The sequence below is a fragment of the Triturus cristatus genome, chromosome 1_2, assembly GCF_964204655.1.
Source record: "Triturus cristatus chromosome 1_2, aTriCri1.1, whole genome shotgun sequence".
In the NCBI taxonomy this organism is placed as follows: Eukaryota; Metazoa; Chordata; class Amphibia; order Caudata; family Salamandridae; genus Triturus; species Triturus cristatus.
The window spans coordinates 226711381-226736855 of NC_140580.1; the positions used below are offsets into that span (position 1 = coordinate 226711381).

General features: G+C 45.4%; 1 protein-coding gene across 4 annotated transcripts in view; it reads left to right on the forward strand.

The window, feature by feature from the left end:
• ZSWIM8 (zinc finger SWIM-type containing 8) overlaps window positions 1-25475 on the forward strand; it is a 2297361-nt gene that overhangs the window by 931954 nt on the left and 1339932 nt on the right. For all 4 annotated transcript variants that reach the window (XM_085603517.1, XM_085603518.1, XM_085603514.1 and 1 more), the window contains exon 14: window positions 4922-5020. In XM_085603517.1, the coding sequence (XP_085459643.1) occupies window positions 4922-5020 (99 nt within the window). The remainder of the gene's footprint in view (window positions 1-4921; window positions 5021-25475) is intronic.

A 25475-nucleotide genomic window follows, 5' to 3' on the forward strand; every position in this document is an offset into this window, starting at 1 on the left:
AATTCACTAATATGCTGATTATATGGAAGTCTATCTAAAAAGTAACAATGCTGCAAGATATTTGTACTTAAAATCCATGTTTAGAAGCCTGTGAATCAGCTTAATTGGAAGTCTGGCAACATTCTCAGAGTTGGTCTCAAAAGGACTGTAGGAAGCTGCTCTGTATATACTATGCCAAAGTAAGGTATAGTATGCAGAGTCCAGGGAGTCCCCAGAGGTATAGTAGAGGCCAATTTAGGTACGTTATAACAACTCTCTTTGTGGTAGTGTGGGTGAGCTGTTAGGCTTATCCAGAGGGTGTGTTAAGCATTTTGTTTGTTCACTTAATCAGGACTGATACACATTCAGACTGAACCCAGACCAATTGGATAAGTATAAAAAAGGTATACTTGTATTTTATTTCTAGAACCAAATAGGTCTTGGTACAGGTAGGTGTAAATATACTTTCAAAGGTAAACCTTCACACAGGAATGCAATTGAGGATGAATTTGCAGTTATTACAGGTTGGTATCACTTTAAAATGCAGAATGAATTACACAGTAATTACTTTCAGATTACTTTTTAGTTACTCTTGGATTACTTTGAGTACCGGTGTGGAATACCTAGATATCACACCTTAATATCTCAACAAACACGGTAAGTAAGACTTTTTATAACTTGCAGTTTAGTTATCTTTTCTTCATACAAACATCGTTCAACACTTTAAACATTTTAGGCCCAAAAATCTGGGTTCCTATGGGAGAAAAAAGTGTTAGCGGGTTCTCAGGCAAGTACGGGACTTACGAGTGTGGGTTTGGGGGTTAGGACCAAGGTTGCCCACGATCCTTATAGGCACTTGAGTTGCACCACCAGCGGCATTGGGGCGGCCGGGTGCAGAGTGCAGGGCCTCAATGTTAGCCAATGGGACTAAGGGGCCCTTTGATTAGAGACTGCTTACGAGCAGGCCACTCAGGTGTGGGAGCAAAGTTCCTAGGGTTAAGGTCATCACTGCAGGGTCCAACGACCAGCACAGGAGTTGCACCTCCAAAGGCACTGGGGCAGTCGGGTGCAGGGTGCAAAAAGGATGTCTGGGACCATGTGCTTTTTCAATGGAGACCCTCGATTCAGCAAAGTTGCAGCAGGCTCGGGAAATGAGACTTCCTGAAGGTGACCACCAGCTGGAGAGGTAAGTTGGGATCTTAGGGGATGCTGGGACACCATCGGTTTGGCCACCCAAGGCTGTGGGGTGTTGGGTACAGTAGTATCTTCTGGCGTCTGGTTTTCGTGCCAGCTCCTGTTGTAGTCATGGGGACCGTTCAGGTTGAGGCTGCAGGAGTCATCTAAAAGCTTGAGGTAGGTCGGGGATCACCAGACCCCAGGTCAGGATCACTGGGGAGACCTCCTTGTGGTGTTGGGCCACTCAAACTCGGGCCGTGGGCATTGGGTGCAGAGTGGTGTAGAATCGCTGAGTCGCCGGAATCCAGATTCTGTGGGTGAGTCTTTGCTTGAGCAAATCTGATGCTCACGGGAGACAGTCTGTAAGATGGTTTCAGGGCAGGTCCTCTGAGCTCTGTGAATTGCTGGCTGCTGGACTTGCCAGGGTTCTTGCTGTAGGCAGGTCATAGACTTGACATGCCGGTAGGGCTTGGGCCAAAGCAGTTGGTGTCTTCTTGTTCCTGAGTCAGCACAGGTCCTCGGTCCGTCTTCTTTCTTCCTCAAATCTGAGGAGGCAAGGTTGAGAGTTGCCCTTAAATACTAGATTTAGGGGCGTTAAAGGGGTGTGGAGGTCAGGACCAATGGGTCTCTTCCTTGCGGTGGGTACACCCCCTATTATGTCACCCTCCAGTGGGAGTGGGCATGAGCCTCTCCCTAAATCGCTAAGTCTCCATCTTCAAGATGGAGGGGACTGAGATGTGTGCTTCACCTCGCCTCCCCCACCTGAGGGGTGGGATTGGAAAGGGTGGGCTCCGTTTTCCCGCCTATTCTCCTGCCCAAAGGGGGGGCCAGAACTGGTGGCAGCCTGTTGCTGAGGGCAGCAAAAGGCAGGGTCAGCTTTCAAAGGCGGCAAGCCCTTGAAGCTTCACCTTTTGTAGACCTAGCCCATCCTCGGCGAGGAGGCATTACAACTCTGCCTAGGATGGGCTTTGTTTCTGGACCCAGTGAGTGAAGACTCTCAGGAAACAACGTTTACATCGCGGGTTTTACACCACGTGCAAACACAACACAGTTGTTACAACGACCTCGTTGTTACAACGCAGTGCCATATACTACGCAAGTCGTTACAACTTGCGCTAGATGGCGCTCTAGGATAAGGAATAGTATGATTTACTATTTCAACACTTTCCCTAGTGTTGCACACACTGGAGTTGGAATAGTAAATCCTACTATTCCTAAGTCCAGCGCACCATCAAGCACAAGTCGTTGTAACGACTTGCGTTGTAATGGCACTGCGTTGTGACAACGTGGTCGTTGTAACGACCACGTTGTGAATGCATCACGGAGTAAAATCCGCGATGTAAAGAGACATATTCGAAGACTCTCTAGCCAGGGGTCCAGAAATCTATCTGGTGGTGGCAAATGGCGGCCAGCCATTCAAGAACCACACCAGGGCTGGTCAATATTCAAAGAACATCTCTAAGATGCCCCCTGAGTGCATTTTACATTAAATCTAACACTGGCATCAGTGTGGGTTTAATGGTCTGAGAAGCTTGTTACCAAACTTCTCAGTCTTTAGTAAAGCCATTATGGAGCTGTGAAGTTCGTAATGACCAACTCCCAGACCATGTACTCCTTATGGCTTTACTACACTAACAATGTCTAAGAAAAGGCTTAGACACTATGGGGGTACAGAGCTCATGCTACTAAGCCCTCCCTTTAGGGCTAGCGCACCCTGCTAGAGGGGTGACTTACCTAGGCCTCAGGCAGTAGTTTACAGACATGGCACACAGGGATGTGTGCCATGTCTACTCTTCACTTTTCTCTGCGCCAAAGCACGAAGCCTGCAATGCCAGTGTGTGGGTGTTAAGGGGAAGGGCCTCTAAGGGTCGCACAATAGATGCTGCAGCCCTTCGAGGCCTCCCCATGTCACAGTGGCCTTGGTACCCATGGAACCTTTTACAGTGGGCTTACCTGTGGCCAAAGATGTGCCAATTGTGGGTACAAAGGTACAGGTTTGGGAAAGAACACAGGCCCTGGGAACCTGATTGGCAGGGACGCAGGGCACATCGTCAGGTTGCATCAGATATCAGGCAAAAAGTGGGGGGTAACCATGCAAAAAGGGTCTCTTTACTATATGGCCAGAATGTAGTCTTTGGCTGCAACTAAAATCGAAATTCAACAAGGATTGGCTGGCAGAACTACAAATAGTTGGTTTCAGCCAATCATTATCTAATGAAGTAAATTTGCCTGGTTTTATATTCTTCCTAACCTACCAGTGGCCTCACAGAATAAGCATTGATAAAGGCTTCAAGTGCCACTTTACTCACTCTAAAACTCTAAAATCTTTCCTAAAACCAAATTACGGATTATTTCCTGCATCAGTTAAAATAGTGCCAGCTTAGTGGGACTTTGAAAATCCATTTTGACTTCATATGTTGCAGGACTGTACTTAGCTGAAACAACTATTATTAGAAATGAGGGAATTTAGTCATTACTCTTAACTGAGAGCTTGATTAGGCTAGACTAGACTATAGAATCCATTTTAAATTGGCATGCGTAATACTCCGTCATCCGTGCCTTTTTTTTAACCTCACGCCGTCCTAACATATCCACTTTGTGTGTGTGCCCTTCTTCAACCTCCCCAGACTGTTCAACCTCTAGCATTGAATTCATCATTCCCTCATTGGTTACTTACTTGCCTGACTAAGCTCATACTCCTCATAGCTCTCAGTTTCTTTAACGACAAGTCATCGTTTATCATCGGACCGCCAGTATTCTAGTATCTATTATTATTATTTACATGTCTCCTAATTTGAACATGGGTCCATTACTACATGACAACTGTTAGCACATTTGCCTTAATGTTTGCTAATCGTTTGAAATAGGACATTTTGCCACAGCATTTGTGAGTATGTAAAGCACACGGGCATCTAGGTTTTTTAGAGATGTGCTATGTAAAAATGTTTATGTAAATCCATATCCACTTAACCGATCAATCAGTGTGCTATTTATGCTGGCTCAATGATTTAGGGGTGACATGGTTTGGAAAGGTCTTATCCAGTTTTGTTCAGAGGCTTGGTATAGGTCAATGAAGAGACTTTCTATTTGGTAACGGTTAATAACTCTTTTGCTTTCTGGGACGTTTTCGGACAAGGTGCAAATGAGCCTTGAAGCTATGCCTAAGATGCGCACCTCGTACGAGTCTAGAAAATCAAGCCGTCTGAAAATCTTTCTCTGTCAGTGCATAGTTGTACTAACTTTTCTGTCCCTTCATAAAATTGTCATTGAGGGTGTTGAGTACTGTTTGTAATTAAGAGTGAAACAATAACCATAAATTTAAAAAAGTGCTTTGTAGAGTTACAGATGCATCTGTGTAAATTGCCTCGGGAATCGATTATGGATATATGAGAATATTTGAACTTTTTTATTACTGATGCAGTGATTCAGATAAAAAAGAGAATGGATGTAAAGAGAAATAGTTTCAAACTGTATATTATATGCCTTTTGCTATGCTAAAGAAATATTATAATTTTTCATTTGGAGCTTTGTTTCAACTGGAACTCAAAAACATTGTGTTGGACTACAATAATTTGTGTGTAACTTTTTTTGAACACATGCATGTATTGTTTAAAGATGGTTCGCCAAATTGATGACCTCCTATATGTATGCATACATGTACATACAAGTGTGTGTGTATACACACGTTTGTTTGCACGCTTTGGAAAATTTAGTTCTGTTACCAAACCAGTTGATTTTCGCTCATATATTATCCTATCCTTTTCAGTGGTCTCCCCGACTGGTTCCAGGCCTCCTAGCCGTAATCGAAATAATGAGATGCCAGGGGATGAAGAACTCGGTTTTGATGCTGCTGTTGCTGCTTTAGGTAAAATGGTTGTTGCAATTTTTTTCCTTTTTTTCTCATTCCTAAACTGCCAATATTTCAGATGTTTTACATTTTTTCAGTTTTATTTCTGGTTGTTAAATCATACATTTTTCTGTCACTACGATAATCCTGTACACTAAGCTCATTAATGATGTTTTTAGCATTACGGTTTCTCTTTGCAATAAACGAATTGCTTGAATACTTGTTCAAGATCTTTAAACTCTGGTGAACAAGTATTTAATAAGGATTTTTCACTGTTGTCCAAAAAAAGTTCACATGTAGGGATTCCAAAATACTTGACCTTTTTGTGTGGATGTAGCTCAAGAAAATGAATGCCATAAATATTTTTCTGCCCAAACTCCTCAATTCACAAATTTTAGGAAAAGAAAAACATTATGGATGCATCATCATTTTTTTCCAAAGTTACATATAATTATGCTAATAGTGCATTAGGTGTTCTCTCATGTACTATTTGCCCTTTCTCTTGTCACCCCTTTTCATGCTTCTCTCTTCAGTTACCATCCAGTACCGGGCTTTGGTACCAGGATAAAGTACACTTCTCTGATATGGATATCTGTATCCTCATTTCATCCCCAAGGGCAGCGTCCACTCTAGGCTGATCAATCAATCAGGGAACTGTAAGCGCGATACTCACCTGTGAGGGGCTCAAGGCACTGAGGGGGGGGTCCGCAGATCTGTTTAGCCGAAGAGCCAGGTCTTGAGGGTCTTCCTGAAGGTGATCAGGGATGGGGGCATGTTTGATGTCTGCCGGTAGCCCGTTCCAGGTCTTGGCTGCAATGTGAGAGAAGGATCTTCCGCCTGCTCTGGCTCTGTCGATGCGTGGGGTTTTCGCCAGTGGGGGTTGGAAGATCAGAGGTTTCTTTTGGGTACGTGGAAGTTGCTTCTGTCGTTGAGGTATTTGGGACCATTGTTGTGTAGGCATTTGTAGGCGTGAGTGAGGATTTTGAAAGTGACTCTTTTCTCCACTGGGAGCCGGTGGAGACTTCATAGGTGTTGGCTAATGTGTTTGTGTCGGGGGATGCAGAGGACGAGTCTGGCGGCGGTGTTCTGTATTGTCTGGAGTTTGCGGGGTAGGGACTTCTTGATGCCGGCGTAGAGTGCGTTTCCATAGTCCAGTCTGCTGGTGATGAGTGCATGGGTGACTGTCTTCCTTGACTCAGGGGGGGATCCACTTGAAGGTCTTGTGGAGGATGCGGAGGGCATTGAAGCAGCTGGAGGTGATGGCGTTGACTTGTCGGTTTATGGTGAGTGATGAGTCGAGTACGATGCCGAGGTTCTTGACGTGGTCTGAGGGGGTAGGTGGGTTTCCAAAGGCGGTCGGCCACCAGGTGCTGTCCCATACAGAAGGGGTGGTACTGCGGACGAGGACTTCTGTCTTCTCGACGTTGAGCTTCAGGCAGCTGTTGGTCATCTAGACTGCGACTTCTTGCATTCCTTTCTGGAAGTCGAGTTTGACATGGTGGGGTCTTTGGTGAGGGAGAGGATGAGCTGGGTGTCGTCGGCGTAGGATACGATGTTGAGGCTGTGTTGTCGGACGATGGCTGCGAGGGAGGGCATGTAGATGTTGAAGAGGGTTGGGCTCAGTGGGACTCCGCAGGTGATTTTCGTGGGGTCGGAGAGGAAGGGTGGGAGTCTGATCCTTTGATTTCTTCCGGTGAGGAATGATTGGATCCAGTCCAGGGCTGTTCCTTGTATGCCTGCGTTGTGTAGTCTGGCGACTAGTGTGCGGTGTGAGACGGTGTCGAAGGCTGCTGATAGGTCGACTAGGATGAGGGCTGCGGAGTGGCCTTGGTCCAGGAGGGTGCGGATGTCGTCCATGGCAGCGAGTAGGGCGGTCTCTGTGCTGTCGTTGCTTCGGAATCCGGATTGGGACGGGTCGAGGATGGCGTTCTCTTCAATGAATTGTGTCAGTTTCCTGTTGACTATTTTCTCTATAACTTTGGCTGCGAAGGGGAGGAGCGAGATGGGCCAATAGTTCTTGAGGTCGGTGGGGTCAGCTGTGGGCTTCTTGAGCAGGGGTCTGACTTCTGCTCGCTTCCAGTCGTCTAGGAAGGTCCCTGTTTTGAAGGTAGTGTTGATGGTGCTTTGTATTCTGGGTGAAATGGTGGCCGCTGCTCTGTGGTAGATGTGAGGGGGCAGAGGTCGGTGGGGGCCCGAGTGGATGCTTTTCATGGTTGAGGCAGTGTCTTCGGCCGTGATCGGTGTCCAGTTGGAAATGGTGGGCTGGCTGGTGTTTCTGGGGGGCGGGGGACTGTCTGTGGCGCCTAGTGGATAGTCGATGAAGTTGTCGTAGAGGTTTTTGATCTTGAGGTGGAAATAGGTTCCAAGCTTGTCGCAGAGGTCTTGGGATGGGGTGATGTCTGTGGCTTCGCTGCGTGGGTTGATGAATTCTTGAATGACACTGAAAAGTTCCTTGGAGTTGGTGGCATTGGCCAGGATTTTGTTGTGGATGAAGTTCCTCTTGGTGGCTCTGATCTGGTTGTGGTAGTCCGTCATGGCGTCCTTGTAGGTGGTGTGGTTTTCGGTTGTCTTGTTGTTTCTCCAGTCCTTCTCCAGGAGTCTGCAGGTGCGTCTGGCTTTTTGGAGAGCGGTGGTGAACCAGACGGCTTTCCTGGGTCATTGTCTTTCGGGGTTGCGTAGCGGGCGAGCTAGTCTGCGCAGTTGGAGATCCAGGTGTGCAGTTCTTTGGCGGCGGCGTTTGCGTCGGGTGCCCAGGTGTGGTTGTCTTGGGTGAGGGGGGAGTTAAGTTGCTCATCGGTAACCTTGCTCCAGTTCCTTCGTGGTGGGCGTGGGGCTGGTTTGGGTGCCTTGGGTTTGTTGATGTTGAAGTGTATGCAGTGGTGATCAGTCCATGGCGGCTGCGTTGTGTGGCTGAATTGGACGCCGTTTCCTGCTGCGAAGATGGGGTCGAGGGTTTGTCCTGCTCTGTGGGTCGGTGTGTTGACGAGTTGTTTAAGGCCGATGCTGGCAAGGTTGTCACGAAGGATAGTGGAGTTGGGGTCCCTGTTGTTGTCGAGGTGGAAGTTCAGGTCTCCAATGAGTATGTAGTTTGTTGAGGCGATTGCGTGGGGTGCGATGAAGTCGGTGATGGTGGTGGCGAAGGGTGTTCAGGGTCCAGGTGGTCTGTAGACGAGGGTTCCTCGGAGTGTGGCTGTGGTCTGGATCTGGAAGTGCAGGTGTTCGGCAGAGGGGAAGGTTTCGCTGGAGGTGGTGAGGCGGAGGGTGCACTTGTGGGTGATGGCGAGGCACCCTCCTGAGTGGTTGGGGCAGTCTTTCCTCTGGATCTTGTATCCATCTGGGATGGCAGTGCTGATGTCTGGGCGGAGGATGGGTTAGTCCAGGTCTCTGGTAAGAAGGTGATGTCGGGCGAGAGAGAGTTGAGTAGGTTCCAGATTTCCATGGTGTGTTTGTGTACGGAGCGTACATTGAGGATGCATTTTAGGGTGTCGCCGGTGCTGGCATCGGCGGTGTTGAAGGCCGGGGTGGTGGTGAGGGTCTGGCGGCAGTGGAGGCTGGAGAACTGGCTGTGGGACATGTTCGGCGAGGCCTGTTGGCATTCTCTAAGTCTTCCATGGTTGAGTGCGTGGAAGGTGGTGCTGTCGTAGCGATGGGTAGTGGGAGGTCCAGGGTTCCTGGCGCTGGCCGCGGTCGGGTCGCGGACGGGCGCAGATGGGCATGCCTTTGGCGTGCCGGCTGCATGCATCCGCGCGCCAGCTGCGCGCCGCCTTTAAGTAGGGGAGGTGGGAGGGAGGAGAGGCTGGGAGGCGCGGGGTAATTCCGGGGGGGAGGGGCCGCTGGGGTAGCAGCGGCGAAAGGAACAGGCAGGCACGAGAAAATAAAAACAGTGGTGGAATTAGAGCAAGACACAGATGGGCACAATAACAGTGGCACAACAGGTAAAAATTAAGAAGAAAAAACGGCTGAGAAAGGTTACGGTGTTTGCAGGCAGTCTGGTCCCAGTTGGAGCGGGCAGCAGCCTCGAACCTCCCAAGGAGGAGGTCGGGGTCTGGAGGCAAGAGACGGCACAGCGGAGCTACGGGGAGAGAGTGGACCTAAACCGAGGGTCGGAGCTGATGAGCAGCTGAAACCATTTCTTTCTTTATTTGTTATTATTTATTTTGTTTATAGCATTGCCTTACACATAGGTATCTGAGTGCTTTACAGCAGAGCAATAAAATGGCAAGAGACTGCAAAACCTATGGTTGAGGGTGGATGATAAATGAAAGAGTTTAAATATCAAGGAAAGCTAGCAGTAGGGTGGAATTTTTAATTTAGGATGCCTCTTGCTACGAGGACCAGCAAATGATATGGACCTAAAATGCCAAAACCTCACCTCCAGGTTTCCTCACCCCCAATCCAAAGACCGTGCTCTATGGATCAGTTGGTAAGCGATATTTGCTTATGCTTTTTCCCCTCTCCTACTCATTCCATATATGGTGCAAAAGCTAACACAAACATCCCTCACACTAATCCGAATAGCCCCAACATGAGCGTGCAAGCATGGTTCACATCCATTCTATAACTGTCATAGTGCCACACAAGAAGCTACCGCTCTGGCCTCATCTTCTAATTCAGGACCAAGGGAGGGTAATGCACTTAAATCCCACACAGCTCAATCTAGCGATCTAGATCCTGAGGTCTTAGAATTTGGACACCTTAGTCTATCACAGGAATGCATGGATATTCTCAGATAGACTAACTACACGAGCATGTTATGCAGCAAAATGGGAAAGATTGTGCATTACTCTTAAAATAAACAAATCCAACCTCTATCACAAACAGTCTGGAGCCTTAATACTTTGAAGAATAAATTAAATCGAAGCCCTTACATTGGAAGAGCTGTTCTTCCAAATATTTCCAACAAAATTGGTACTTCGTACTAACCCTGAATTCCTACCAAAAGTAGCGACAGCTTTTCAAATAAACCAAACAACAGAGCTGCTGGTTTTCTTCCCTAAACCAGATTCAGTAGCAAAAAGAGCTCTACAGACATTAGATGTTAAAAGGGCATTAATGTGTTAGATAGAGAGAACAAAATCTTTTTGCAAAACGCAACAACTTGCATTTGAGGGGCTACTGCAAGGTTCTCCGGTACCCGAAGTGGGAATAGCCAGATGGATAGTTAGAAGTATTCAGACTTGCTACTGCATAGCAAAAAAAGTACAAACTAACTCCAAGACCTCACTCCACACACAAAAAAGTAGCCTCAGTGGCTTTTTTAGGAAACATCCCACTAGCAGATAAAGCAGCTACATGGAATAACTCTCATACATTCACAAAACATTACTGTGCTGCTGTCTTAGCTAATCAACGAGCTAGAGCGGTTGAAGCTGCCTTAAGAACATTTTTTTCAAACATCAACGTCCACTAATATGTAACCACCGCTCTTGGTGAGCACTGCTTTACATTCGATGCTAAGCATATGTATCTATGGCCTTCACATGCTACAAATGGAATATGTTACTTACCCTGTAAGCATCTATTCATAGCGTTTAGCGCCGTAGATTGATATGCACCCACCCTCCTTCCCGGCAGTTATTGGTTGACGTGTGTTTTTATCTATTGATATTTTTACATTATACTAACATTTACTCACATGCTCATCTTTTCTGTGCAACACACACTATACGAGGAGTCACTATACCGCTTGACTCTAATAACTTCTTTGAAGAAAAACTAGTTGCAAACGTCCGAGCCTAACACTAGATGGCAAGATATGAAAGCATGTGAAACTGCTGCTCTACATGCTACTATTAGATGCTTAAAGTGTGAGTAACATATTCCTTAATTTACCTGCAACATCATTGTCCTGGGTTTCTAGAAGGAGTTTTAACATTAAAGGAATGATGTTGTTAAATGAGCAAACAATAAAGGAGGCTGTGTCATCAGTCAAACATTTTAATATCCTTAATGCACTGTGGTAACGGGAAATGTAAGCACTTGGACCTCACAGATAACTTAACGTGTATTTGTGAAGGTCGCGGTCACCCCCAAAGGGGCATCTTGGTGCTGAATAACAGATGTTTATTGTTTCCCCACTCAATGGTGCTCATTTTATCGACCTCAGAAATGATGAAAGGAAGAGTGGACCCCCGGGAATTGAACGTGTGACCATAAGGTCGAACACAGGACCCTGCAGCGGATTCATTAGTCTGCTAAGCCACCAGACCCGGCTGATCAGTGCTATTCCTGTTTATACAGACATAAAGGTTCTGATGGTAGACAGCACAGCTGTCTTTGAGGAGATGCAGAACACAAAGGCATCACACAGCTGAGCTATGGTTTGGGAGTCACACACAACTTCGAGACTTTAGTCTCACAAAGTTTAGCCATCAACTAAAGTCTAGCTCAAGAAGTCTAGCCATTACTCTGTTTTCAGATGTTTACTGGTGTTAATAGTGCTATCATTAGACAGTAGAGTTATCTTATTGTATGACTGATTTACATAGAAGATCAAGGGAATCAATAGAAGAGCAAGGTGCTGGGCAATCCTCACTTGGAGTCAAACCCAAACATGAGGTGTCTCTCTGCTCTTCACCCCACAAATTCTCTAATGCATGCTCCATGACCTTTGGCCTTAGCAGTGCCCTTCAGGTGTTTTCGAAAGTGATGTAGGTGGTTGATGAATCTTCAGAGATTCCAGCCTTCCATGACCTCAATAGCTGGCTATTTAAGATGGGCTCAGCACATGCAGGTGTCACCTACCTCCAGACTATGGAAGACCTCCTCACCTCGTTGGGTTCACTATCAACATTCTGAAGTCATGCCCGACTCCTTCTCAGATGCTCCCCTTGATCAGCGCTAATGAGGAAGCTCTTCTTAATTCTGCTCTCAACATTCGAGTTTGTCCCTGCAAGCAGGAAGCATCTGCTCTGCAAGATTGTTGCAAGTGTACAGAGTAAATTCAAGTCTTTGAAAGCCTCAGGCTGCAGCAGCTGGTATAGGGCTGGCTGTATGGGTTACACCTCATTGGTACCAGCGTAATAATGAGCAACTCTACGGTGAAAGGAAAAACTTTGTCGAAGGTATAATACTGTGCGAGGCAACATTTGGTGCTTTTTTGTAATAATGTTTGATCCATTTGAGCTAGAAACAAATTTGCAAATTACCTGCATATTGGGAACTATGTTGCAAGCGTAGCAAATACATAATTATGTTAAAACCAAATAATTGCATAATTCCAGTGACCCTGACTAGAAGGCTGGTATGACCACATTTCCCAGGGCTGCGATTAGGCGTTTAGATCCTCGAGCCACCTTCACAGTCCAGCAATTCTTTAGCTGCAATTGCTGTAAAATCTAAGGTCTCTCGCTGGCCCTAGAAAGTGGCCAAAGGGAGGCCTATAAAGATGGGGAAACCAATGTTTTAACTTTTATCGGACAAACTGTCTGCCAAAATCGAATGTTCAGTTAAGCGTTTTTTTTTTATCAGTGTTACCAAAGGTTGGGCAATATTGAAAAGGCCCTGTCCACACTGAAAGCACTGGGTAGGGCGCTCCCAGAGCCAGTCAGTTATATGGGAGACATTAGGGATGTCTTGCCTCTGGCTTTTTGGGTGGGTAACAGTGAAGGGGTTACATCTTGGCCTTTAAGCTCTGGCCCAGGTTATCTACCGAGTAATCCCCTTGGAACCGTAGGTGGTCCTACACAGATGTCGCTCCCACCTACCTCCAAGGTTATTCCTTTTTTCTTTTTCAAACCCTCCCTATTCCTTCTGTTGGAGACCCAATCTCACATCTTCTCATTTGGTCAAGTTTCTTAGGGTTGTGTAGAGCTGGTTGACCCTCATTGTGGCCATAATGGTATGGCCACATTTCCCATAGGTACAGTCTAAAACCTAGCACCTGATGTTACACCATATGTAGTTTTTTGGTAAATGTGCCGCTCCTGCCAGATGGGGAACTCGCAGGGTACTCCCAATTGAAAAACTAAATATTTCATTGGTTTAATGGGCTTGTTGAACTGCCATTGGTTGATGGCAACATGGTGAACAGGTTGAGCGGGGATCAGGGCTGGTCATAAGCACTTCGAGGGAGACTGTGTAGTTGCCAGTTTTAACTCGGGACCTGCCCATTTGTTAGCACAGGCACCTTGGTCTCATTATGCATTCCCTTCAATTATGGCTCTGCCGATGTTTTTTTTTTTCTTTTTTCTTTTTACAGGCTACATCCACTCCTGGGATATCTCCCATCATCTCAAACCCACGTCTGGTCCTGCAGAACTGTGATTTTCTAAACACTCCTATGTTTAATATAAATGCATCTAACCGGTTTGAACCGTTGAAACTGATCGGGACTAATGATTGACCGCATGAAAAGCTTGGTTTTTCATCCTTCGTAGAATTTGAGTTTGGTTTCTAAGCCTCCTAGCAATTTGAGCCTGATTTCACATCTCTCCAACGATGAGAGCTTGGTTTGCCATCTTTCTAGCTATCTTTTAGATGGTGTGGTCTCCTTGCCTGATATTTGGGCTCATCGTTGGATTGAAATTGTTATATGGAATATCGCCGGTCTGAATAGTATGAAACATGACCTAATTTGGTGTAAGTTTATCAAACGAATTTGAAGTGATTTGTTTGAAGTAACTTGCGACATTTCCAGTTCTCTTCACTTGATGGGTTTAATTAGTTTATTTTACTTTACCTGCGATTCCCTCGTCTTCTGGTATACCTAAAGTTGGCCTGTTAATAATGGTTGCACTCTCTCTCAAGTGTAAGCTCAAAGCTTTATACAGGATCCCCTAATTTGCAGGCTGTATTGTATACTTTCTCAAAACAGAAGACATTTTTATTATTAAAGGTATATATTGCTAATGCCACGGATAACACCCTTTTTCTTAAATATCTTTTTATTGAGTTTACATTTTATTTTCAACAGATAAAAATATATGTTTCGTCATGCCTGTCGACATCAACAATCTCCAAGTACTCATCATGTGAAGAAGACCTACTTTCTTCCATGTAATTTAGTACAATATTGGTAATCAAGGATCAACAACAAATTTGGCAAAAATGGGGATTCGTTCGCCATGGCTATTGCCCTGTATCGAAATCTAATATCCAAACGTATAAAACAGTTACTCATAAAGCTTATTAACAACAGGAGCGTCCAGTAAAGCCAGACAGGCTATGTGTGTGACGGTTTAATTATTCTAATGACATGCAGGTTACACATATATTCAATATAATTTTTTGTTCTTGAAGGAACCAGACAGGGGTCATATGAAGAGTTTGTGGGTCTTGGTCCTTAGTTAGGTCCCTAATGAAAGGTGTTTTTATTCATGGTGATGTGGTGGGTTGTAGGGTTTCGGGTGAGCAATTACTTTCGTCTGCATCCCTTGCTTCCCATTCTCGTAATACTTCTGACCATAAGTCCGCTATGGGGCGGCACCTCACCCCTCTTTTATCTTCCTCTAATAATGCTCTTTCCTCCGCCCGAGCGCTAGCCGTGACATTGTTTTTCCAATGTGAAATGTTAGTACCTGTGGAGGAATTAAATCTTAATGCTATTCTTCTTTTTGCTAAAGCTAAATCTATGAAACTGTTTCCTACTTTTTGGGTTCTTCGCCCAGGAAATGAACCCAATAAGCATGCTTCAATCGTATAAGAGATGGTGGGTGTAAGAGCCTTATGTAATAATTCAAGGACACAATGCCAATACTCCTGCAGAGATGGGCAGTCCCACATCATGTGACTGAAGTCTGCGTCCAACTGCGCATAGCGTGGGCATTGCTTGTCATTGCTACCTAACATTATGTTAAGCCTATGTGGAGTGAGATAAGTCGTATGGAGGATGTTGAATTGGATGTATTTAAAGCTAGCATTTCTGGAGATCGTCTTGGGCGACCTCAGCGGCTTTTTCCACTCTGTCTCAGATATGTAACGGTCGATGAGTGTTTCCCATTTCTTTTGCAGTGTTGGTAGTGGATTCTCCGCCATCTCTCTCAAGGCCCAGTACAACCATTTGATTATGTGCCTTGCCAAACCCAATGAAATCATGGCCTGCAGAAGCACATGCGTATTTGGTTCTTGAGTACCACCTCCCCATAGAGACTGAAAAGTTTTCTGCAGCCCACGATAATTCAGAAATTGCCCTGGAAGCAATTCATATTGAAAGATTAAGTCTTCCAAAGGGATCATTACACCCTCCAAATAACAGTCTCCCGATCTTAACAAGCCCACATTTCCCCAATCCCTCATTTGGCTCGTTTTGAAAGATGAGGTGGCATCACCTCGTGGCAAGCCTACCAAGGGGAGATCCGGTGAATATAATGGAGTTTCAGACATTCGCATAATGCTTCCACGTCAACATCTCAAGGCCACCGTGAACAAGGTACTCTTGGGTTGAGCTTGCTTTCTGGGAAGTAATAGCCTAGCCAGCAGTTTCCCTTTTAGGTCAGTGCAGGGTGAGAATTCCAACGTCTCTAACCCAATCCCCCCCAGCCACTGGCCCAACCACTGCAATTGAGCAGCCAAATAGTAAGATTCGAAGTCCGATGCTCCCAATGCCCCCCTCTCTGGTGGCCTCTGTGCAGTAGCCAACGACACTCTGTTGTGGCCCCCATCCCAAATCAAGTTCCTCAGTAGTGTATTTAGTTCCTTGAACCAAATCTTTGGGATGACCACTGGCTGATTTGCAAAGAAATCTAGTAAACGTGGCAACATAACCATTTTGGAAAGTGCCACCTTGCCATAGTGGGGAGCTTAAGGGAGCACCAGAATGCAATCGATGATTTAAGTGATCGAAGAGCTGAATTCAGGTTGCCATCAAGGAGGTCTTGCTGCTCATGGAGTACTTGAATCCCTACATTTCTAAAGGACCAGGGGGACTAGTTAGTGTCCGTATGAAGTGATGAGGGCGGAGAGTTGCAGGGTCAAGGGGAAAGACGTGAGTCTTGGAATGATTTACCTTCACACCGGTTAGTGTAGCATAGTCACTCAGGATGTCCATTGCGTCTCTTATCCCACAGTCGCCGTTTCGCACATAAAGGAGGATATCATCTGCGGAGAGAGAAATCATGAACTCTCTACCATCTGGCGTCAAACCCAGTCGACCACTCTCTTCTCTAAACTGCACAGCTAGCGCCTCCAAAGCGAACAGAAGTGGGGACAGCGGGCATCCCTGCCTGGTTCCCCTATGTACCTCGTATGGGCTTGAGATTATACCTCTTGTCCTAACTAGCTGAGGGAGAAATGTAAAGTAATTTGACCCATTTAATCCATCCCTCACTGTGCCCCATAAGATGCATTACCTGCATCAGAAAATCCCACCTCAAAGAGTCAAAAGTTTTTTCAAGATCCACCACCATGACCACTGCTCGAGGGTAGTTCGAGAGAATCCGGTGAAAGAATGCATAGCATAGTCGTCGGAGGCTACCTGATGTGGATCTGGTTGGGATAAACCCATTCTGGTCTGTGGACTAGTGTGCGCATGCATGGGAGCAATCTGCTAGCTAGTATTTTACTTAATATTTTAAAGTCCATCTTTAATTTGGACAGCGGTCTAAATTCTGTGACCGTAGGAGTGCCCAATTTAGTTTTAGGGAGGGGCCCGTCTGGTCGTTGTTGGTAACTGGCCTTATCTTAAAGAGTCGGCGTACAGCTTCTCAAGGCAAGGGCCAACTGGGCATTGTAAGCCACGTAAGCCGCGTAGAATTCTGCTGGGAGGCCATCCGGGCCTGGGGTCTTCCCCTTTGTCATTTCTTCAATCGCAGCTCTGATTTCATGTACACCTATAGCGTCCCCTAAGTCTTTCTGAGCACAGGGTAAATTTTCTGTAATTAAATTCTGCCCAGGTAGTTATGGATATGACTCTCCGGTATGTCAGGCAGGGGTTCGTAAAGAGCCGTGTAGTAGTTTAAAAAGCAAGTATTAATGGCTTTAGGGGAGTAGGTGTTGGACTCATCTCTAACCTGTTGCCTGGTTATGGGTGATCCCCCTGTTTTCGGGCTGGATCCGCCAACCAAGCAGTCTACCTGATTTCCCGCCCTCAGTATGTTGTTTCTTCGGATAATCTTTGCGATCTAAAGTTCGTAGTTTATATAGTGTTTTATTATAAATACTCTGGGCTCTGAACAGTTGAGTAAGAGTGTCTATCTGGGCCCTAAGTCTAAGTTCAAGCGCATGTATATCGGTTCCGTACTTCCGGAGTTCGCTCACTATCTCCTTCCTAGCCCTCCACGTCTGTCCCATACAGTGGCCCCTGATGACCACCTTGAAGGAGTCCCACTCTGTCAGTGAGGGGCTGGCAGTTTCCTTAAAAAATAATCAGAGATGGAGGCATGCAAGGATTGCTGGAAACATGCATCTTCCAACATGGCTGCATACAGTCGCTAGGTTGGGATGGCTGTCACTTTGGGCGCAGTAGGGAGAGTAAGGAGTAAGGGACTATGATCTGACAACGTGCGTCCTAAATATTCAGAGTCAATTACTTGTGGGCTAACATGAGATGAGCAAAGGAACATGTCTAATCTAGTATGTAAATGGTACAAAGGGGACTAGAATGAGTAATCTCTGACCTGGTCATGGTGCAATCCCCATACATCCACTAAGTCCCAATGTTCTATCCAATCTCGAAGAGCTTTTGCGTTGGAACTACCCATTGTGCCGTGTAATGGTGGAGTGGATCTGTCTATGTTGATATCCACCACACAGTTATAATCTCCCTCCAATAATATGTCTTGAGTGGCTATTCCTGTGAGTGGACTGGAAAGCCTGCGGAGAAACTGTGACTGCTCTTGATTGTGGCGTAGATGCTGCCCACTGTATCTCTTTACCAAGTAACCTCCCCTTGATCAGAACATATCGACCCTCGGGGTCGACCAGGGTTTGTATCACATCAAAGGGGGTCCTAGGGCGTACCCACACCAACGCCCCTTAGGAGAAAGCGGAGCATGTCGTAGCATACAAGTGGCCTCTCCACCTTCTGCGAAGACACTATCCCTCTTCCAGAGTCAAGTGTGTCTCTTGGACCATAACTATATGTGCTCCCCTATGCCTGATGTAGCTAAGTATGTTATGACGTTTCCCTGGCAAATCCATGCCCCTAACAGTCCAAGAGAGGATCTTTATCCCTCTAGGGCCTACGATTGTAACTGTCGTGTGTTTGGTGTCTTGACCTACCTGCCATGTCTGGCTTCGACTATTCCTAGGTTCCTGGGCGCTCGTTTGAACATTAGAAATCTCAACTCCACAACACAAGGGCAACAGCGAACCGCCCAAACCTGTAAAAAAACAGTGCATAAAGTCAGAATGCTGCCTCTGAACCATCAGGCAAAGCATTCTGGTGGGAGGGGGGGGGGGGGGGTGTCAGTGCTTGAAAGGAGCAAGTGTGCTTTGTCCCGACCCAAACATGTACCCTTTCTCCAAGCAGCAGATCTCGGCCGCGGGTTCATATCCATAATCTGTGGAGCCCCTATAACCGGGTCAGACTATAGTCACTTTTCCTTTATGAAAATGTTCTTTGAGGGTGTGAAGTGTGTTCCAGTTCAGGTGGTGTTTTGGAGATCAGCTTCTGATAGGCGGTGTCGTCCGCTGATCTTGGAGTGAATTTAGGCAGAGGGGGGTCTGCTTCGAGGGAATCACCAGATTCAGATGATGCTTCGAAAGGTCTAGCCGATGCACCTGAGGTTCTATCTTGGCTTTGGTGCGAAATGTTTTGTGCTACTGCTTGTAGTGCGGCTTGTCTGTCTTGGTGGGTTTGCGAGGCCGTTGATTTTAATACCTGGGATTTCTTCCGGATGCGCGTTGGTCTTTTTCTGCGTAGATGTAGCACAATTCCTAATCGCAAAGTTTTCTGAGGCAATGGCACACCCGTCTTGTATGCCTCCAACCAGGACCAAACTTCGCCTGGGGAGTCGCAGAATTGGGAGGCCCCGTCTAACATAATTTTCAGCCTGGCCAGAAATATTAAAGAGTATTGTATTCCAGCCTCTCGAAGGGCCTTTTTTAGCTTCAAGGAAGGATGCTCTCTGGGCCTGCACCGTAGCAGTAAAATCTTGGAAGATTGATACTTTGCTGTTTTCATTCACATATGGGCCATGTGTTCGGGAATGCTGTAGGATTGTGTCTCGATCCCTGAAATTTGTAATCAGAAGGACATTTGTTTTAGTGTGAGAGAGGGCAGAGAGGTTAATGAAAAGAAGCCAAAAATTGCAGAAAATGTCAGGTGGTTGAATGGGTTGGGCTGAAACGGGATTGGAAGTAGTTTGCCAGGTGGCTTTGAACAGTTGTCAATGAGGAAGTGGAAGACCAAAGCTTACGTAAACCGCTAGTTGGTTGTCTATGCATGTGGATTCACATGAAGAAATAACACTAAATGTCTTAGAAACTTTAGAAAGGGCAGTATTAAAGAAATAATAAAGCAATACTCAAGTCAAAGTCAAAGAAACTTGTTGAGCGCACAAATCACCTTAAGGTCTCATGGCGCTTGCGGAACTTCAGTAGCCTGAAGGTCATATCTATTACTATTATTTCTGATCAAATAGCCACGTTTTTAATTCTGTCCGGAAATGTTTATGTTCGACGATGGAGAGAAGATGGGACGGAAGCTTATTCCAGAGATGGGGGGCAAGAAAAGAAAAGGATCATCCTCCACTACGTGCAGTGCGGATTCGAAGTGGGGTAAGGAGAAATTTTGAACTAGATCTTAACAGTCTTCCTGGCTGGTACCGGTTAAGCTTTTTCGCTAGATAACAGGGACCGGTTCCATATATGATTTTATGGGTGAGGCATAGGATTTTAAAAAGGCTTCACTTTCTTACTGGAAGCCAGTGGAGGGACCTCAGGCTGGGGGCTGAAGGAGATCTAGGTGGCAGATTCAAAATAAGTTTGGAAAAAGGATGTTTGTTTAGGGAAGCCAGCAAAGCATTCCCATAATCCGGTCGGCTTACAATTAGACCCTGCACCAGAGGTTTCCTGGATTCGATAGGTATCCATTAAAAAATGTTAGGCAATTTCCGCAGGATGCCATAGCAGGTGCCTAATACAAGATTGACATGAGTTTTCATGGATAGTTGATCGATAGTTATTCCAAAATCACGCACAGCTTGTTTTGGGAATGGGCATAATCCCAATTCCTGTGGCCACCAATTGTTGGACCAATGTTCTTCAGTCATGCCAAACAAGATGATCTCTGTTTTACTGCAGTTGAGCTATAATTTGTTATTGCCCATCCAGTTGTTAATATGGATCATACAGTTTTTAAACAGGATCATTGTGTCTGCAGGGTCGGGACCAAACGTAATCAACAGCTGAGTGTCATCAGCGTAAGACATGGCCTCAAAACCATAGGACCTGATTACCCTGGCCAAAGGTGTTACATAGAGGTTAAAAAGCATAGGGCTCAAGATGGATCCCTGGGGAACTCCTATGCTTACTGGCCTACTACCTGAGGCCAAGGTATCTATATGTACGGTGGTTGAACGGTTCTGTAGATAGTTTTTGAACCAGTCTAGGGTTTTCTCCCTGACTCCCACCTCCAAGAGCCGCTGTTCTAAAATGCTGTGGGAGATGATGTTGAAAGCAGCCGACAGGTCCAAAAGGACCAGCATAGCTGATTCTCTTTTGTCCAGGGCCAGCCTGATATTATCAACAATCTCTACTCCTGCCGTTTCGGTACTATGTGCCGACCGGAAACCAGATTGCGATGGATCAAGGAATCCCTGATTTTCCAGGTGGGCGGTAAGTTGTTTGTTTACCAGGGATTCAAGCACCTTCCCGAAATAAGGCAGTAGCGAGATAGGGCGATAGTTACCTGGTACTCTAGGATCTGAGTTTGGCTTTTTCAAGATGGGCTTGACTTGAGCTGTTTTCCATCTGGTCGGGACCATAGCTTGATCTAGTGACATGTTAAAGATCTCTGTAAGACTAGATGTTAACAGGTGTGCTATTTTAGTAAAAAAACGAGGTGGAAGAGGATCTGCTGGGGAGCCTGATTTGATCTTTGCTACAGCCACTGATACTTGTTCACAAGTCACCGCTTTGAATGCCGTCAACAATGGCAAAGTAGGATGGCTATTTTTGACTGGGTGAAGATCAGTGTTCTTAAGGTTATCTGAGGGAAAGACCTATATATGACATTGACCTTTTCATCAAAGAAGGAGGACACTGTGTCAACCCATTCTTGCGTGGGGTGAAGAACGCGCTGTTCGGCGTGGGGGGTGGTAAACTCCTTCAAAATTTAAATAGATGCGATGAATCTGTTTATATCTTGTTTGGTCTTCGATAGTTTTAGTTTCCTCCATTGACATTCTGCCGTCCTACTGGAGAGTTTGTCAATTTTTTATTCTGACGTGAACCATGGTGATGCTCTGACTTTAACCTTGACCTTTGACAGGGGTGTCACTGTGTTCAAAGACAGTGTGATGGGATCTTCAAAAGCCATAGCTACCTGATCTACGTTTCCTAAACGTGATGCAGATTCAAAATTAAAAAGAGCTGAGAAAGCTTCTGGGGTCACTTTGCGCCAGGGCCTTATCCAGGTATACTCTTTGTTCTGACGATTGCTGGAAATATCAATGGGAATACAAACTCTTAGTAGATTATGGTTTGACCAGAGTAAAGGGAGTGGTTGCTCAACTGTAAGTTTGGTTGAGTTAGTAAATAACAGGTCCAGGGTGTGGCCATCCTGATGGGTAGAGCCCACTACCTTCTGGACCAATCCCAGTGATTCCAGCGTCGTTATCAATTGGTTCGTATCAGGGTCAGATGATAACTCAGCTTGATAATTAAAATCTCCTATAAGGATGAAATTATTTACAGCTAATAAGGGTGGTGCAATTATTTCCAATAAATAATTTACAAAGTTGTTTTTTTGACCTGGGGGTCGATAGACCAGAGCCCCTCTCCAGGTTTCAGGCGATTGGGTTATGATTTTAAAAATGAGTATTTCCGCTGTTCCCGTACTCCAGGAGTCTAACATAATGATAGCAGTTTTTTCCTTAGAGTCAACTGCTATACCCCCGCCTCCCCCTGACCAACGACTCTATCTAATCTAGTTAGATGATATTGCGGTGGGAGTGCAGTGGCTACATCAGGAGATGCCTGGTCATGGAGCCATGTTTCTGTAATGAAACAGATGTCCGGTTTTTCAAGGTCTAAAAGACTCCACAGTTCTAGTGCATGCTTGGGAATCGACCGGGCATTGAAATATAACCCACTTAACTGTTTGGGGATCTCACAAGTATCCTTTATTTTGACTTCATGAGAAATGCTTACCGTTGTAGGTTCATTTTAGGTAATCTGAGTGCCAGCCAAGGTGGAGTCGAAAAGCACCTCAGCGCCTGATAATGTTTTCGGTTTCAGAGTATTGAGAGGGACGTAACTCTGAACTAGCATAGAACAGTGAGGCCATGTTAAATAGTCTGGCCTCAGTTTCTCCCTGTTCGCCTAAAAATGGGCAGGGGTCCTGTCGGCGGTCCGGTGTGGACGGGCGCAGACGGGCTTGCCTTTGGCGTGCCGTCCGCGTGCCGCTGCTTGTCTGCTCCCCTTCCTGCTGTAAATAGGCAGAGGGGGAGGACGCGAAGCTGCTGGACCGCCAACCCGACCGGAAGTGAAGGAAGAACAAACCCCAACCGGAAGTGTGGAAAAAGGAGCCCACGTTCCTCCGCACAATCGGCACAAGCCGTGGTGGACTGGGGACAGGGCAAGGCTGACAACAGACAAAGTATCTTAACCTAATATATTTACCATTCTTGTATTCACTATGGTACTGCCTCAATAAGCCCGGGGTAGAGCCATGATCCAACCCCTGACCAAATGCAGGCAACAGCTGTCAGACGCTGTTGTCATGTGCCTTAGTACCACCTCATATGTCGAATTACCAGCACCAATTGCTCATCATGTGCCCAGGTATAACCTTGAATACTAGACACAAGCTGTAATACCCAGACACATACTAAATTTTCTCTGGCGCAGATCCAAATGTATATTGACAACCTCGAACACCCATATATAGTTACTTATTTAGCATAATCCTAATGGTAGAGCCATAGGGCTCTTCACAAGCTGAAGGGTTAGATACTGGTGGAATCAATTGTAGCTTGCTTACAGGTAGCACAGCATTGTTCGAAAAACCTGCTTCTTCTCTGCCTGCACTCCTGTCTTGCCTTTCTATTTGTTACACTGGCAAAACGTTGAACTCTCTATTAATGAAGTTGAATTCAATTCATATGAGAAGAAAAAGTTACTTACCTTCAGTAACACTCTTTCTGGTGGATACTCTATCTAACCTCAGATTCCTCACCACCCAACCCCCTCTTTGTTTTGTGGAATGGACCCTCTTCCATCTAAAAAGCTCCGAAACTAGAGCTCTGTACACTAGTGAAGCCAATTAGTTGATGGGCTCTGCTTCTGAGAGTGCAGACATGCTATTGGAAATAATTGATGTCCGTGAGATTAGGTGATACTTATATGCAGCCAAGCTTGTCACTTCCAGAGTGGAAAGACGTCAGTGGGGAACCTACTGGCACACAGGAGTATTTGGAATATCCACCAGATAGTTTGTCAACAAAGGTAAGTACATTTTTCAATTAAATGTCAGCAGGGAAGTTAGGGCCCGATGTATAACACAGGTCGTAAATCAGACTTTAATTTTGGGATGCTACCCAATTGTGTACTAATAAGTCTCATCACAAAATCTCCAGTCACAGCGGCTCGCCGAATGACCTGGTGAATTAATAGTATTTAGGTAGGTTGCAATTTGAGATTACCTGTAATTGGCCACAAATACAGAGGTTGGTGACTTGCAGGGAACATAAGACCACAATCCCTGTGTTTGCATCTCCCATCTGAAAACTTTAAAAAAATTTATAGCAGCCTATGTTCCTTAAATAACTTAAAATGTTCCCGTTTGGGAAAACATAAGGAAGAGCATGCAGTACTACTATGAACCACTGACTGTTTCCTCCAAGCCTGCTGACATGATTCCCAAAGTAGATATTGTCCCAAGGGGACCCCTTTCCCTTTGTAAATCAGTTAACACCTCCATTGATGTGTTCATAATTGATCACTTGTTTGCAAACACAATTTCTGTCTTAAACCATCGACACAGCATATCAAATCTCAATTAGGAAGGAACATCCCTTCCTAATTCTGATTCCATATTGGTTGCTAAACCCATTTTGTGTGTCAAAACATTATTTGTAAATAAGCTTGTCTCTTTCCCAGACCCTGCAGTTTTTTCAAGGTTTGGCACCGCAAAAAAGGTTTCTACATCCAGCCTTAGTTTCTCAAACAGTAATACCATACACATATGTGTAAATAAGCCATGAAATATATCCTCCTCCTCACAGATGCAAAAAGGTTTATTGAGGTAGAGTGCCGTTACCGCTTTACACTACTCAAGTAGTGAGTAAATTAAATTTGACAAACATAGTATCCCGTTAAATTAGTACACATCTGTAGGCCTGAAATCTTTGAGAGTCGAGTCCTGGTTGCGGGTGGGTTTTTTATGTTTTGAGAACGTGTCAAATCAGTCTGTGGATCACAGCTTGTCCATTCTATGTTCAAAGCTGTCATTAGTGTTTACTTTTAATAATCCCTGTGTTTACTTAGGCAATACTTGTCTGAGTTTTCTTGCAATAACATAATTTATACTTCCATTACATGCTGGAACTGAAAAGTTTGTAAGACTACTGAGGAGTCAGGACTTCTCATATTGGACTCCGATGTCGAGGGCTAAACCTACAGACAGTTCTTGCTTATTAGCTGACAAGATTTCATTTGCTGGGGCACTGCAGGCCACATTTATAAAGGAAAAGAACAAAAGTGAAAGGTCTAGAAGGAGGTGTGTTGCTGACTAAAATGTCCTGACTGGCATAGGGAGTCCATATGACATAGAGTAATTTGACAGAACTGCAATTGTTGTGTAGGATTATCTTTGAACATCAAGTAGATTTGCTGCGGTCTATCATGTCAGCAGGAGGAGTGGGCTGCATGCCACGACCACCTGTAAACGACCAGTGAGGGTGGCTAAGGCTAGGTCAAATGATTGTTTTGCTACTGAAAAGACTGGTGCCAATTCAGTCACATCACTGGAAGATTAGTATTACTGGTAGCAGTCAGTTGTCAAGATCAGCTCTGCAGGGCGAACTGTGGCGGAAACAGTGATATATCCAGTGCTTTAAATGGACCGGTACTGTCCAGTACGGAGTACCGGCACTTTTTAATTTTGAGTGGAGGAGTACCGGCACTTCTCAAGAGAAATGCTATTATTTTAATTGGAGAGTACCAGCACTTCTCAAAAACAAGCAGGTACTCTGTTACAGAGTACCTGCACTTCTATTTTCCATTTCAAGCACTGGATATATCTGCTTTGTATTGGAAAGGGCTACAGAGAACAAAGCCAGTCACACCGCAGCCAGCCCCCTTACATATGACTAAAACTGCCCCAGTGCTACTACATCGTATAAAGCAAAGTGAGCATAACACTTCCTAG